Source organism: Babylonia areolata, chromosome 25, assembly GCF_041734735.1.
Source record: "Babylonia areolata isolate BAREFJ2019XMU chromosome 25, ASM4173473v1, whole genome shotgun sequence".
Classification (NCBI taxonomy): Eukaryota; Metazoa; Mollusca; class Gastropoda; order Neogastropoda; family Buccinidae; genus Babylonia; species Babylonia areolata.
Window position 1 is genome coordinate 33,256,889 of NC_134900.1, and position 16,841 is coordinate 33,273,729.

The following is a 16,841-nucleotide window of genomic DNA, read 5'->3' on the forward strand; positions in this document are numbered from 1 at the left end:
TGAATTTTGCAGTTGCAGCCCATGAACAAAAAACAAAAAAATGAGGGCAATTTTTGTGTCTTCCCAGGTCTCACCGGCCACCCGTCACCACCATCAGCCTCCCCTGTCCATAGCCCCCACTTGTCCAACTTCCTCCACCAACACCACCACCACCACCACCACACCCACCACTCCTTACCGGACAGAATGGATGGGGACATAGTCCTCCCCGACGACATCGTTCTCTGCGAAGCGGACGGGCCCACCTCCCTCCCCCCAGTCCTCACCCCACTCCCCAACACCCCAACCCCTACCCTAAACAGCCAGGTCTCCAGCGGGGCCTTTGTCACTAAGGTGTCTACAGGCATCGGTGGTGCCTCAGCCATGGGGGGTGGTGGCAGCGGGGAGTCTCCTTCGTCGGGGGGCCCACAGCAGTCCCTGGGCGTGGAGGTGTGTCGGGCGCCGGACTGCGGGGCGCAGAGGGTGTGTCTGTGGCACAAGTGTGTGCTGTCGTGCCCGCAGTATGTGGTCTGGGAGGCCTTCACCAAGACAGTGGTGCTGGAGAAAGGGGGCCACACCACCTTCGGCTTCAAGTACAAAGTGAAGAAATATGTAAGATTTGGATTTTGCTTTTTGTTGTGTTGTTGCGGTTTTTCTGTGTGTGCGTGTTTCCTTTTTTTTTCTTTTTTTTTTTCTTTTCTTTTTTTTTTTTGTTGCTGTTGATGATGAAACAAATGTAAAGAAATATGTAAGATTTGGATTTTTCTCTGATTGTATCATTATTGCAGTTTGTGTGTGCGTTTTGTTTGTTTGTTATTGTTGTTGTTCAAGCAAATGTGAAGAAATATGTAAGTGGATGTCCTGGCTGATAAATCAGTATGGGGAGTTTGTATTATACTGCTTCCAAATGCCATTACAATGCATTTATAAGACTACCCGGTATTTCTGCGTCAGACTGTCTGGTGGTGTATTTCTGTATCGCAGTGTAATTTGTGGGGAGTGTGCGATGTTGATGTGTCACAGTGGTTTTGTGGGGTTGGACTGTGTGGCCATTGTGTGTTCTCATACCTGTTGCCCAGGACGACCCCCCAGCGGAGGTGTTTGCTCTGGTGACGGAGGTGACGGCAGGGGGCGTGGCCTGGAATCTCCTGCTGCCCGGGGACTGGATTCGATCCATCAATGGCAATCCACTCAGCAACGCTAAAGAGGTGGGTACCCCATTTCACAAGGAGAGGGGGGGGTTGTGATTTGACTTTGTGGACAAGATTTGGGGGCAAAGGGTTGTTGAGCCATATCATGTGCAGGTGTGATTGTGACTTAATAGCCAAAAAAAGCGTTAGACGAGACAGAGCGAAAACCTGACAAGATGGTGTGGAGAGCCTTGGCCAAAGGAATGATTCAGCGCTTATAGCTGTTAGAGGCGTTTGATTGGCTAAGAGCGGGCCAGACTAAGAGGGGCGTCTTTTCACTGTTAGCCGCGCGAAATTTGGCCAAACAGAGCAAACCATAGGCCTAGTTTGCATCAGTTTGACATGGTAAGTATATGTAAACACCAAACATGGAGTATAATACAAACTCCTCCTTTTTGTTGTAAAAAGTGATTAAAAAAATGAATAGATAAAAGATGTTACCTCTGTATTGGGTTTATGTGCAGGTAAGGCATCTGTTGTTTCTTTTTTGTTTTGTGGGTTTTGTTTTTTTTCGCAGATGTGTAGCATATATGGATGAGTCTGCACCCTTTGATACCTCCTTGAAACTGAAACTGAAAAAAAAACCTGTCTGTCTCTTTGTCTTTCCCCTTCTCTCTCTCTCTCTGTCTCTCTCTCTCTCTCTCTCTCTCTCTCTCTCTCTCTCTGTCTCTCTTTCTGACCCCAGACCCTCTGATGATTAAAATCATTCCAGAAAATCAGTTACCCTTGACATGCCTTTACCAAAAAAACAACAACAAACTTTAATTCTCCCTTGCTGTCCATAAATCCATAATATCCAAAACAGTTAAATTGTGGGGGTGGTTTGATCTGTTGTAGAGAGTCAGGTGCTAATTGCAGTAGTTTACTTCAGAATATTAGGATTTTAGGTCATCATGTAGTGTTCAGTTTTGTTCCCATGTCTTCTGAAGTTTTTCCTTTCATGTTTCTTTTTTTTTTTTTTTTGCTTTGTATTTTGCTATTTAAGTACTTATGCAAACTCATCATGCTGACATTATGTTGCTAGTTTTGTGGTATATTGACTGAGGGATTATACGTTAAAGAGTGTGTGTGTGTGTGTGCCTCACTGTGTGTGTGTGTGTTTGTTGGGATTGGGGAGATGAAAAAACAAAAAAAAACAAAAAAACCTTGCAGTTGGATGAATGATATAACTTCAGTGAAGCGAGGGTCAGTGTTTATGTGTTTTCCTTGAAGCAGATTCTACGGTGTAATGCTTCATTGTTTTTGTTGGAATCAAACAATGTATTTTGTTATATTGTTTACCCATATGTGAAATGTGATTACATGTTTCTTGACAAACATAACCTTCTCTGCAAGGGAGAAAAAAAAAATGTATATATGAAAAAAAAAATATATATATATATAAAAACTCATCATGCTTGTCAAAAACAAACAAAACAAAAGGGAAAGGGGGGTCCCGAAAACAATGAAGATTTTATCAGTGTGTTGATGGCATTCTGATGGCATTAACACAATGTGTTCTGTTTCCTACAGGCACACAAACCGGACTTCCGCAGCCTGTCAACGCTGCGGTTGGTGATCCAGCGACCGGAGGGACTGTCGCAGAAAGGCGTGCCCAAAGTGAGGCAGTTCGCCGGCTCCATGGGAATCCAGCTGTATATCCCCCCTCCAGCACCACTGCCCCCAAGTGATGCTGCTGCCTCCTCCCCCCCTAGACCCCCACACACCTCAGACAGCAACACCCACCCCCTGTCCGGTGACCACAGGTCCAGGTACCTGGACAGGCGTGGGGGTGGCGGCAGTGTAGACGATGTGGGTAGGGCTGCAGCGGTGGTGCCCAGGGAGCCTAGGTGCCAGGAGGGCGCGCTGTTCGATCCTCTGCTGGACCAGTACCCCCGCGGGGCCCAGTCCCCAGGGGAGCACATCCCCCTCACCCCCATCCTGTCCACCCCAGTCTTGGTGGCCTCCCCTCCCCCCGCTGGCGATGAGCAGGGGTTGCTGCCCCTGACCCGCCTGGTGGTGTGCGGAGCCCACGGCAGCGCCAGTGACTTTGTGCGGGGGCTGGTGGGGGAGAGGGGCGGGGTGGACGTGGACCCTGAGGCCCCCGTGCAGAGTTTCCGCCTGTCATTCCACCACGCCGTGGAGTCAGGGACGACCGTGCGCTCCCAGTTAGAGCGCTTCGCCGCGCTGATGGAGGGTGGCAGGTCTCAGCCCAACAGTGCCGGGGAGGGCGGGGGGCAAGGGAGGCAGGAGGAGGGTGATGTGCGTTGCCTGAACGTGGAGGTGTACGTGATCAACGACGAGCGCTTCTTCCACCACTGCTGCTCCTGGCTGCTGCCCTCCGCCCCCCTCCTCCTCGTCCTCACCTTCCATGTGCAGAAACTTCTTAACCAGCCACAGGTGGAGACGAGGCGTCTGGCGGCGTTGATGAACACCTGGCAGGCCTGCACAGAGGGCACCACCACATCCTCCTCCTCCCCGTCCTCCCACCCTCTGCTGTACGGCGTGTCATCAGGGTCGCAGCCCGACGTGTCGGCCGAGGAGGTGCAGGTGATGTTCTACGTCACGGACTCTGGCAGTCGGCTGCTGGAGCAGCACGGGCTGGCCGTCAGCGTGGCTGTGCCGACATGCGGCCAGAGCGTGGCCACCACTCGACGTGCCGTGTTCTCGGCCTGCAGGGAGCGCCTGTGTCGGACAGTGTCGGCCCCGCAGTGTGTGGCGCGGGTGGTGGACGCTCTGTGGGCGGTGGGCGGGGTGAAGATGTTTCGGGGGGAGGTGAACGGCCTGGTCAGTCAGGCCCTGGGTCACACCGACCCCGCCATGGTGCGGTCTGTGGTCACCAGTTTGCTGGATGCTGGCTGTCTGCTGCCCTGTAGTGGTGAGTGCTGTGTTCAGGGTTGTTCTTTTCTGTCTTCTGGCTATGGAACGAAAGTTGCGTCTAGTGTTTTAAGAAAGTTACAGATTTTTTTGATTTTTTTTTTTCTCAAGGCCTGACAAAGCGCGTTGGGTTGGCAGATGTGGTGTAGCGTATATGGATTTGTCTGAACGCAGTGACGCCTCCTTGAGCTACTGAAACTACAGAATGAAAGTCATGTGGAGTGTTTACAGAAAGTTATGGAACGAAAGTTTGCAGTTGTTGTAAAGAAAGTTATGGAATGAAAGCAGTGTGTAGTGTTTAAAGACAGTTATGGAACGAAAGTCGCGTGCAGTTTTACAAGAAAGTTACGGAAGAAAAGTCATGTGCAGTGTGGTAAGAAAGTTACAGAATGAAAGTTGTGTGCGACAGGTGCAATAGCCGAGTGGTTAAAGCGTTGGACTTTCAATCTGAGGGTCCCGGGTTCGAATCACGGTGACAGCGCCTGGTGGGTAAAGGGTGGAGATTTTTACGATCTCCCAGGTCAACATATGTGCAGACCTGCTAGTGCCTGAACCCCCTTCATGTGTATATGCAAGCAGAAGATCAAATACGCACGTTAAAGATCCTGTAATCCATGTCAGCGTTTGGTGGGTTATGGAAACAAGAACATTCCCAGCATGCACACCCCCGAAAGCGGAGTATGGTTGCCTATGTGGCGGGGAAAAACGGTCATACACGTAAAAGCCCACTCGTGTGCATACGAGTGAACGTGGGAGTTGCAGCCCACGAATGCAGAAGAAGAAGAAGAAGAAGAAAGGTGTGTGCAGCGTTTAACTGATTATACTCCAGGTACGAGTAAACATGTATCACGATTACTTCCCCTGTGGACCAGATACGAGTATTCTTGTACCAACACACTGTTCTAATTTCATTCATTCTGTGTGCAGTGTGTAAAGAAAAGAAAGCTGTGTCTAGTGTGTAAAGAAAATTACAGAATGAAAGCTGTTTGTAGTGTGTAAAGAAAAGAAAGCTGTGTGCAGTGTGTAAAGAAAATTACAGAATGAAAGCTGTTTGTAGTGTGTAAAGAAAAGAAAGCTGTGTGCAGTGTGTAAAGAAAAGAAAGCTGTGTGTAGTGTGTAAAGAAAATTACAGAATGAAAGCTGTGTGCAGTGTGTAAAGAAAAGAAAGCTGTGTGTAGTGTGTAAAGAAAAGAAAGCTGTGTGCAGTGTGTCTGTGTGTAGTGTGTAAAGAAAATTGCAGAATGAAAGCTGTGTGTAGTATGTAAAGAAAAGAAAGCTGTGTGTAGTGTGTAAAGAAAATTACAGAATGAAAGCTGTGTGTAAAGAAAAGAAAGCTGTGTGCAGTGTGTAAAGAAAAGAAAGCTGTGTGTAGTGTGTAAAGAAAATTACAGAATGAAAGCTGTGTGCAGTGTGTAAAGAAAATTGCAGAATGAAAGCTGTGTGTAATGTGTAAAGAAAATTGCAGAATGAAAGCTGTGTGTAATGTGTAAAGAAAAGAAAGCTGTGTGCAGTGTGTTAAGAAAATTACAGAAAGAAAGTTGTGTGCAGTGTGTAAAGAAGATTACCGAATGAAAGCTGTGTGTAATGTTGTAAGAAAGTTACTGAATGAAATTGTTGTGAAGTGTTGAAAGAAAGAAAAATGACCGAGGTGGTAGTACAGCCCTGACATGGCCCTGAGCGGTAGGCTGGACTGTAGTCCATAGTGTGACAGAGGTGGTGGTACAGCCCTGACATGGCCCTGAGTGGTAGGCTGGACTGTAGTCCATAGTGTGACAGAGGTGGTGGTACAGCCCTGACATGGCCCTGAGTCAGTGAGTGGTAGGCTGGACTGTAGTCCATAGTGTGACAGAGGTGGTGGTGCAGCCCTGACATGGCCCTGAGTCAGTGAGTGGTAGGCTGGACTGTAGTCCATAGTGTGACCGAGGTGGTGGTACAGCCCTGACATGGCCCTGAGCGGTAGGCTGGACTGTAGTCCATAGTGTGACAGAGGTGGTGGTACAGCCCTGACATCCTGACATGGCCCTGAGCGGTAGGCTGGACTGTAGTCCATAGTGTGACAGAGGTGGTGGTACAGCCCTGACATGGCCCTGAGCGGTAGGCTGGACTGTAGTCCATAGTGTGAGGAGAGAGAAAAACAGCTTGGAACATTTTGTTGTTTTTTTTCTTTCACATCATCTTAGTATGATTATATAACACTATGAAAACATGTGAAAGTACTAAAACGTGTATGCTGTGTGCTTTTAGCTCTTTTCTCAGATGCCAGGTATACTTTGCTAATTTGCGTGAACCAGAGGCTTATGTCGTGTTGTGTGAGCGTCTGTGTAACTGTTAAGTTGGACAAGGTTCACTGCATTCAGTGGCCCTGTTCCTTGCCTTTCGTTATCTGTACATCTGCTCTCATTTTGGGGGTTGGGGAGACGAGTGGGTGAGGGGGTGTTGATGTGCCTGGCAGGGTCCTACTACTTTGCCTAAAGCAGTTAACATCATTTTGTGATCCTTTCCTTTACAAGTTCACTGAGTTTGCTGCCTCAGCTTTCTATGTCAGGTTTTAGCTTTTAAGAGGCTATGTTCTGGACTGAACGTTCAGAATTGTTTAATCATTATGTACAAGTGTTTTGATTATATGAAATATTTTGAACTGATGAGTGTTTAAATTATTTGATATAGTTCTGATTATTATTTTTGATACATTATGTAGATTTCATGAGATAGTTTATGAAATAGTTTTAGATACAAAATACCATAGGTTTTGTGCTTACTTGTCCTTTGATGGGCCACAAAGGGATCTTCCATTCTTAGCAGTGCTAAATTTGCATAATTTTATTAAGAGTTCCCTGGAGTCATAGGTGTTAGCATTGACTGAGGAAAATCTTAATCATGCAAAGCAAAGTTAGCACTGCTAAGATCGCTTATGCAGCCCTCCCCTATGCTTTTGATATAGGAAAGGGCAAACAAATCACCAAGTCAGTGTGCAGTGATACATGTCGTATGTGTACTATATGTATCCTTGCAGGAAGCAGCTGAGGGTGGAAGCTAGACGGTGAGTGAGTGAATCACTAAGCGTGTTGTGATGTGTATGTATGTGTCGTTGCAGGAAGCAGCCGAGGGCGGAGGGAGGGCGGGGGAGAGCAGGACTACCTGCTGCCCTTCAACACCTTCCAGGCACTGACCTCCCTGCTGGTGAAGCCGCTGCTGGACACACACAGCCCGGTCAGTCGCCAGAGGTGGTTCACCCTCATCACCACCGGCCGCATCTCCCGCCCGGACCTGGTCGAACTCCTGGCCGGCGAGGACAGCTCTTTGCCGGTGGACGTCATTGAACGGCTGGGCATCGTCTTCTCCTTCCAGCCCCCCTCCTCCAGCGGGAAGGGGGATTCGGGATTCGCCGAGGACACCAGGGTGGACTTTGTGATCCCTTACTTCCTGCAGGACGTGGGCGGGGAAGGGGAGGGTGAGAGGGAGGGGTTTGTGGTGAAGTTCGGACGTCGCGTGTCGTGGCGCGGGTACTATGACCTGCTGTGTAAACTGAGCGCCTTGCCGGCCGTGGAGGGGGTGTTGGTGCAGGGACAGTGCAGCGCTGTGGTCAGGTACAACGGTCTGCAGCTGTGTCTGCTGTGGAGGAAGGATTCGGGCTGTGACAGCATGCTGGTCTGTGTCAACAGGTCAGTGAACGTCACTCCCTTTGTTAGGAGCATGTATGCGGTTTCATTGTTTGTGGGTGTGTGTATGTGCATGACAGAATCATGATTGAATGACAGGAAACAAATGATGAGCGTTGAGTGGCAGATGTTATTGTTAGTAAGCTCTATTCAGGTATGCAGCCTGTTGTGCAAATGACTCCAAGTAATAGTAACAGCAAAAAGTTTGGTCTCTGATGGAAGATAGGCACCATTATAGTATCCATATCAATCATCATACTAATTTTTTAGCTTTGGAAGAGTCAGATTGAGTGTTAGTATTTGAGAGGGGAGTGTAAGTTAACAAAGAAAAGGCAGACTAGGAAAAGGAATTTATTCTGATTGTATAACTTCTGATCAAGTTTACTTTTGAAATCAATTCACATTTCTTCCAAATTCAGCTGTAGGTAGTGTAATTTTTCTCTTGTCACATTCTGAAACCCCCTCAACAAGCTCCACTTGTGTCAGATGTGGTCATGAGCCCACCCATTTCCCTTCTCCATCTTTTCTGTCTGAACTGAGTGATGTCTGTCTCTCTGTCTGAACTGTGTGATGTCTGTCTCTCTGTCTGAACTGTGTGATGTCTGTCTCTGTCTGAACTGTTTGATGTCTGTCTCTGTCTGAACTGTGTGATGTCTGTCTCTCTGTCTGAACTGTGTGATGTCTGTCTCTGGTCTGAACTGTGTGATGTCTGTCTCTCTGTCTGAACTGTGAGATGTCTGTCTCTCTGTCTGAACTGTGTGATGTCTGTCTCCCTGTCTGAACTGTGTGATGTCTGTCTCTGTCTGAACTGTGTGATGTCTGTCTCTCTGTCTGAACTGTGTGATGTCTGTCTCTGGTCTGAACTGTGTGATGTCTGTCTCTCTGTCTGAACTGTGTGATGTCTGTCTCTCTGTCTGAACTGTGTGATGTCTGTCTCTGGTCTGAACTGTGTGATGTCTGTCTCTCTGTCTGAACTGTGTGATGTCTGTCTCTGGTCTGAACTGTGTGATGTCTGTCTGAACTGTGTGATGTCTGTCTCTGGTCTGAACTGTGTGATGTCTGTCTCTGGTCTGAACTGTGTGATGTCTGTCTCTGGTCTGAACTGTGTGATGTCTGTCTCTGTCTGAACTGTGTGATGTCTGTCTGAACTGTGTGATGTCTGTCTCTGGTCTGAACTGTGTGATGTCTGTCTCTCTGTCTGAACTGTGTGATGTCTGTCTCTCTGTCTGAACTGTGTGATGTCTGTCTCTGGTCTGAACTGTGTGATGTCTGTCTCTCTGTCTGAACTGTGTGATGTCTGTCTGAACTGTGTGATGTCTGTCTCTGGTCTGAACTGTGTGATGTCTGTCTCTGTCTGAACTGTGTGATGTCTGTCTCTCTGTCTGAACTGTGTGATGTCTGTCTCTGGTCTGAACTGTGTGATGTCTGTCTCTCTGTCTGAACTGTGTGATGTCTGTCTGAACTGTGTGATGTCTGTCTCTCTGTCTGAACTGTGTGATGTCTGTCTCTCTGTCTGAACTGTGTGATGTCTGTCTCTGGTCTGAACTGTGTGATGTCTGTCTCTCTGTCTGAACTGTGTGATGTCTGTCTCTGGTCTGAACTGTGTGATGTCTGTCTCTCTGTCTGAACTGTGTGATGTCTGTCTCTCTGTGTCTCTCTAAGCTGACCTGTTTCTGTTCACTGCCATTTTGTCTTCGGTCCAGTGACACATGCAGATCTCTTGGACATCTAAGACAGGTACAGAATGCACCTGAAAATGATTAAAATTGGCGGGGGGAGACATGCCTTATTAGTTATTTCTTCTTGATGGGATTTATTTTCTAATGTGCATTTTTTTTCTCTCTCTCTCTCTGGTCTCTATAATCAGTCACTGTGTTCTGGGGTTTTTTTGGGTTTTTTTTCCCCTCCTAATCTTTCTTTTCAACCTGAGGATGACATGGAGGGGGGGGGGGGGGGGGGGGGGGAAGAGATCGAAATTGTAACTCGAGAAGAAAACAATCAAACCTATGTACTAATGTAGTTTGCATTGATCCTGTCAGATTTAAGGATTGGAAATGCAACTTCCGGAAAAAAAAAACAAAAAAAAAAACCAATCTTGATTCTTCTGTTTATCCTTTCATGTTCAAATTGCTTCATGCCATGATGTTCCAGGTCCCAGGCGAGCGGGGAGAAGCTGACGGCACAAGAGTTGGAGCGCCTGTTGAGCTGTGTGATCCCCCCCTCCCTCCCCTTCACCGTGCAGGTGGAGGATGGTTCCAGCCCCTCCAGTCACCTGCCCTCCTCCGCCCCACACCCCACCTCACCCCGCCCTGACTCCCCCACCGCCCACACTGCTGTGGGACCACGGGACCAAGATCCCCTTGAGGTAGGGGTCTTAGACAGTGTCAGCAGGTGTGTCTGCAGGTGTCCTAGGCAGTATCAGGTGTCTTAGTTTCAGATGTCTTTGTATCAGTAGGTGTCTTAAGTTCAGATTCTTGGTATCAGCAGGTGTCCTAGGTTCAGATGTCTTGGTATCAGCAGGTGTCTTAACTTCAGATGTCTTGGTATCAGCAGGTGTCTTTACTTCAGGTAACTTCAGATGTCTTGGTATCAGCAGGTGTCTCAGCCGCAGGTGTCTTACACAGTAGGCAGTACCACTATCAGCAGGTGTGTTGAACATATCAGCTGATGCCTCTGACAGTTTCAGTAGGTTTCTTATCCAGTATCAACATGTGTCTTATGCAGTATCAGATCATAGGATATATAATGTACATTTAAATATATGTTTATGTTTAAAATTTGGATTGGTACCAGGCAGCCAGAACAGAAATTTCAAACTATTTTGGGTTATACATTTTTCTCTTTAATTTCGACTTAATTTAGTTTGTTAGTTTTAGCAGGCTTCATGTTTAACAGTTACCTTTCGTGTCTGTCCAACTTTCCACCTGCACGGAACACAAATGTGTGAGGAATAATGGTTAAAACTTTCCAGCCATGAAATCTACAGTAGCTGCAGCATTTCAGGAATGAGAACCTTGACAGCAAGACAGTGGATAGAGGTGTATCTCCACAGAGGATTTTAGTGGACATCTCAAATGATGAAAATGAAATGTGTTAAGTGAATGGTTGAGTTACACTTATTCAGCCTTTTGAAGCAGAAACCGAGATTTGTTCAGTAGTGCCTTTTACCACAAAGCCGAGTTAGGATGCCAGAATTGAAAGGTGGGGAAGGGAGGTAATCTGTATCCCTTGCTAGGCTCTTGTAACCCTTGCGTATGTATAGTTCCTTTGCGTTTAAATATGAAGTAACTAACTAGTCAACTGTCCACAGGAGACATACGTGAAGCCAGTGGTGGAGGTGGTGGACGGGTCCCTCGAGGAGCGGAGTGCCTACAGTCACCTGCCCCTGACAGTGTTGCCATGGAGCCTGCTGAACCAGGCGGCCATTCTGTTGACCATCAACATGCCGACGGGACACGACTGGAAAAGTGTGGCCGGTAAGTTTTTTGCAGGCCCCAGTGTTGTGTTGTGTTGTGTTGTGAAACATAACTTTAATTACACATACTTAACTGTGACCCACTAGTGCAGTCTCCGGCAGGGGTCTGACATTCCTGTCCTGTGCAAACTACTATCCGCCTATGCGGAGAAAACGAAAGTAGCTATGGCTGATAACCTCCCGGAAGTTGGTAACCTCCCCTTTGCCCCCCTGACTAGCGCCCTCTTTTTCCGGCAGCCATCCTGACTCCTGTTCCTGTGCTCTTCATACGGCTAAGTTTTTTTTTTCGTATTTTCTGTCTGTCTGTCGATTCTCTGGCGTTCTTGTTTTTTTGTCAAATTATGTCTTCAACCAGGTCACATAATTATATGGTTCAATTGGGAGATCGGGCTAAACTTAAGATGCGATCACCATCGATTCGCGGACACTCTGGGCCCTCTATTTCTGGCCCTCTCAACAACACCAACCCACTGCGTCCTCCACTAACGACTAGTGAAAACCGCTTCATTTCAGGTACCTAAGACATTGTTTTTTGTGTGTGAAAAATTTGCGAAAACTTCTTAACTTCAGGTACTCGAGGCAGATGACAAAGTAATTTAGCATGCTGAATCAGTATCAGTACACAAAGTTCAAAAACAAGTGCCTCTCAAGGATAATCACATGATCTTTGGGTGATCCAAACTTGAATTAATACAGTTGTTGCTAAAAATTTGTGCATGCGACGCATTGTAATGTTTAGGAGAGTGGAAAGCTCTTCATTTCAGGCTTACGATGCAGTGGAAAAGAAAATTACTGAAGAATAATTCTGTCTCCTCCTCTCTAGGTGTATTCTTGAACAGCATTGCACAACACAACCATGCCACAATTCTTGATCTGTAGTTTTATGTTTTTCGACTCGCATTATATTCAAAGCATGTTGTAACTTGTTTCAGTTGCTAATGTGTTTGTGTCCTGTGGTAAATTTAGAGCATTTTCTAAGCAACTGCAAATAGTAGAGAAACATAACTGAGCAGGTTGATACCAGTTGATAAAACCTATCTACCCACTTACCTTTATGAAAATGTAGTTTGTAAAAGTTATCAATTTTGATAAATATTTCGGAACTGATCTTGATATTTAATAATTTCTTTATATAAGCTAAGTATGCCTAATGTTTTCCACACTTGAAGTAATCTCTTTGACCTTTATCATGCACTAATTGAAAAGGATTCAATTGAAATAGGGTCAGTATGTTTTAGCATGCCAGTGCTGAGTGGAAATATTTCTAACAGTTGAGAAGTTACAGGGGAGTAATACATACAACAAACAGTGCCAGTGCTGTGTTGACATATGCTGCTGCATAACTTGAATTATCTCCCTTCATCCTCCCCAGTTTTGTCGCTGGTGATAAACACTTTTTTCAGAACTAAGATTACAAGCGTAATAAACTTTACATTTCTGGAAATTTTCTTGCATAGTGAAATATGTCCACAGTGAAAGGGTTAACAGTATGTTCACACACAGACACCAGTTTGAAGTCATTTTGTCTGCATGGGGCATTCCGGAATGAAATATGATTGTCCATGTTTTGTGAAAATCAAAGTTTAATAACACATACTAACCATGACCCACTAGTGCACACTCCGGCAGGGGTCCGATTCCTGTCTTGTGCAAACTACTACCCACCTATGCAGAGAAAACAAAAGTAGCTGCGGCCAATAACCTCCCTAAATAGGTTACCTCCCCTCCGCATCCCTGACTAGCAGCCATCTTGACTCCTGCTCCTGTGCTCTCCCTTGGGCTAAGTTTGTTTTGTTTTTTTTCGTATTTTAAGTGGCAATTACTTTTCGTCATCAGGCCTTGAAAAAGTGCTTTTCACTGTTTTTGTCTGTTTGGATGTTCCATATTTTAAATCTTTGAAAATGTGAATAAAATGCTGAAGATACTGGACAGTGTTTTGGTCTCGATCTTCGCTCTTCCCCTTTCCCCTGTGTTGAAGATACATGGTTTGGAAAGGATTGAGAGTGAGAGAGGAGTGAGCCAGGCAATTTGAAACACACTTTACAAAATGTTCAAGTTCAGGAAGTTTATTTTCAACACAGCACTTTACATAGTGGGTAAAAACAGAAAGAAAAAATACAGTGCAACTCTTTCCGAGTTGTTTTCATGCGCCATCCACAAACCCCAGAGCACCACCCCTCCTGGTGTGCTTCCTTATATACTTGAAATTTTCTGCGAACCGAGTACTTTAAAAAAAAAATCCCAGCCAATCACAAGTCCGGTTACTGCAGGCCAATGACATAAACGAACACTTCTGATGTTTTCATTGGCTCAGAGGTTTTTGGCATGTTGGGTTTTCATTGGCCTGTTGTCAGATGAGCTACTATTGGCTGGGATTGTGTTGAACAGTAATCAGGTTTTTGGAAATTTCAAGTATATAAGGAAGCACACCAGGAGGGGTGGAGGTCGGGGTTTGTGGATGGCGCACAAACTTGTCATTTTCTGTCCAGTTTTTTTTTTAGTTGGCTTCTGACTTGTTTGAAAACAAGCCAGAAAGAGTTGCACTGTATTTGTTGTCGTTTTGTTTAGCTGTCATTGGATGGCAACATTCCAGAATCTTCAAGTCGACATGTTAGCTGTCTCCTGTTGCCCTTCCACACCCTTCTGATTGCCTCCCTTCCTCTTTCCATACAGTGGGTCCTACTTCAAATGCCTCTCTTTTTACATGTTTGCATTTCAGAAAAAGCGGGCAAAAGTGTGGCGGAGATCTACGCGTATGAAGTGATCTCGACGCGGGAGGTGCCGGCCATGAACTTCCTGCGGGAGTGGATCCTGACAGGCAGAGTGCAGCAGTTCCTGGACATCCTCGACAGCCTGGATCGCCCCGACGTCCGGGACCTCATCCTCGACTTCCTCAGGAGCAAGAAAGATGGGAGCTGGGCTGAACAGAAACTCTGATCTAGGAACAGACAGAGAAATACTGTCCAGGCTGAACAGAAACTGATTTCTAAGAACAGTGAGAGAAATAAACTGTCTGGTCTGAACACAAACTCTGATTTCTTAGAACATACAGTGGGAGACAAACTGTCATCATGTGACTTACCTGTACATACCCTTTGGCTGGCTGTGTTTGCCTGTCAGCACTTCTGTATGCACTGTCGGGTTTTAAAAAAAAAAACAACAAAAAACCTTTGAACCCTATTTTAGGGCAACGGGGTTTGTGGCAATAACAGTCGAGTTCAAAATGTATATATATTTATGCATTTTTATCTTGACAGGACATTTGAAAGATCTTCAAGAAGTGGTTCATGAAATGTGACATATGGACTGACTGTACAATAAATGTCATCACCTGTTGATGTGATTCCACACTTCAGCATTGGTATGTGTGTGTTGTGAACGGAGTTAGTGTGCATGAGGTGAGGAAGGTGACGGATCTGCAATATGTTCACAATGCACTGTTGTGTGTTTCACCTGTGTTTCACGCTCAGCATACTCATGCTCAAGGTTTAAGGGTCTTTTGTGTGTAATTGTCCAGGTAACTATATTGCAGGTTGCTTCTGCTTTGATAAATACTGGTCTATTTGTCCCGAGTAGCAGAATTGCAAATAAATAAATGCTTGACCAACTCAAAATTCATTTCAATTATTCTTTTCATTTTTCGTGTGTGTGTGTTGTGTGCACAACTGACAAAAAAAACACCCAGTGTATACATTCAGTAAATCCAAAACTGACCCTCAAATACCCAGCACACAGTGAAAACTGTCAATCAATCAACTGATCTGTCAAGTCCTCTAAATGCTTTTAAGCGTATTAGTGTTATCACAGAGTACGCTCACAAAGAGCTGTGAAAAGACCCAATTTCACCAGCAAGAACACTTGTATTTCTCCCAAAGCTAGATGCCTTGCAGTGAATCAATCTTCTGCGTTCATTCGTATGCACATGAGTGGACCGTTTTTACCCCGTCATGTAGGCAGCCATACTCCGTTTTCGGGAGTGTGCATGCTGGGTATGTTCTCGTTTCCATAACCCACCGAACGCTGACATGGATTACAGGATCTTTAACGTGCATATTTGATCTTCTGCTTGCATATACACACGAAGGGGGTTCAGGCACTAGCAGGACTGCACATATGTTGACCTGGGAGATCGTAAAAATCTCCACCCTTTACCCACCAGGCGCCATCACCGTGATTCGAACCCGGGACCCTCAGATTGACAGTCCAACGCTTTAACCACTCGGCTATTGCGCCCGTCGCAGTGAATCAATGAAACTAACATGCTCAGTCTGAAACGTAACGTGACCAGTGGAAGATCCTTGAAGCTAATATTGTAAAAACATTCAGTACCAAAAACAGCAAAGATTTACCTGCATCTGTCATTTGCCCTCGGTCTACTCATGGGGTTCTTCCATCTTCTGCTTTTGTTGTTTCCAATGCCTGAAAAAAGAAACCATTCAATATAACTTTCTAAACAGTTCCAGTAGAACTAAAACACACCCTTCACTTTACATTAAGCATTTGAAGGCCTGTATTTTTGTATATACATATCTGTTAAGTCAAATCTACCTGTTCAACCAGCTAATTATTTGAAGAGAGTATTTAGTTTAATACATCTGCTTTTCCAAACAGTTAGCTACACTGTCAGTGTGGTTAGTGTCAGACTGACAACTCGAATGAGACGATGAACGGAGATCCTGTGTGCACTTAGTGCACTTCCTGCACGTATAAGAAACCACAGCAACAAAAGGATTGTTCCTGGCAAACTTCTGTAGAAAAATTTACATTGATAGGAAAACAAATGCATTTGCAAGCAGAAAACTAGGGGAGATGTTGGGGGGGGGAGGTGGCGATCTCACTGTATTGACATTCTCTCCCTTAATTGGAGAGCAGCCAGACTTTCATGAGAAGTCTGTTATGACAAAATAATATAATGCAATACAATACAATACTGGCTCCTGCTTGCAATGAATTTCTGTCGACTTTTTTATTGTCAGCTGATACATGGGGACTGCCGTTGTAGGGATGTGGTGGTGGTGGTGGTCTCAATTTCAAGAGGCCTTCGCTCAGTATGGCTCCCTAACTATTTGATGATCGTCTTCAACTGGCTTACCCAACTCAGTTATCACAGATTGACATACGCTTACAATTGGGCCAATAGCAAAGTGAAAGCTGTATTATCAATGGTTTCTCCACTGCAATGCGAAGTCACTGACAGCTTAGTTTTTTGTGAAGGACTATGACTCTCAAACTCGGAGGCAATAATGCACTGGCTCTTAGTGCTGCGTCCTTGGGGGCTAGTTGGCCTTTGGGAACCATCCCAACACCGACTGTCCTAAAACCCTTTTGGTCGGAGTGGGGGTGTAACCTGGGCAAGACAACTTCCACTTCAATAAAATTCTGGCCCGGATAGGACAGTAGTTGCCTCCTCTGCTGTTCTCATGGTAGTGGTCGAACATGACAGACTATCGAACATGACAGACTATCATATATGTACTATCATGCATGTTTCATCAGAACATGTACTACATCACCACCACCACCAAAATGACTCGGCAGCGCAGCAGGGTCTATTCATGTGTGCAGAGTTCAGTTCAACGACCTATTGGCTGATGACCTAAAGGTAAAGGTTACATCTCGGTCCAGTGAAGGTTGCGATGCTCGAGGGAGACGAGTCCTGGGATGTCTGTTCGGGTGGGAGGT

General features: G+C 45.7%; 1 protein-coding gene across 5 annotated transcripts in view; it reads left to right on the forward strand.

Annotated features, from left to right (window-relative positions):
- LOC143299365 (uncharacterized) overlaps positions 1 to 14,777 on the forward strand; it is a 52,771-nt gene extending 37,994 nt beyond the window's left edge. For all 5 annotated transcript variants that reach the window (XM_076612509.1, XM_076612505.1, XM_076612508.1 and 2 more), the window contains exons 5-11: positions 68 to 591; positions 1,059 to 1,187; positions 2,682 to 4,026; positions 7,120 to 7,687; positions 9,836 to 10,049; positions 10,995 to 11,160; positions 13,879 to 14,777. In XM_076612509.1, coding sequence (XP_076468624.1) covers positions 68 to 591; positions 1,059 to 1,187; positions 2,682 to 4,026; positions 7,120 to 7,687; positions 9,836 to 10,049; positions 10,995 to 11,160; positions 13,879 to 14,096 — 3,164 coding nt within the window. In that variant the 3' untranslated portion in view covers positions 14,097 to 14,777. The remainder of the gene's footprint in view (positions 1 to 67; positions 592 to 1,058; positions 1,188 to 2,681; positions 4,027 to 7,119; positions 7,688 to 9,835; positions 10,050 to 10,994; positions 11,161 to 13,878) is intronic.
- Positions 14,778 to 16,841: the final 2,064 nt, after the last annotated feature.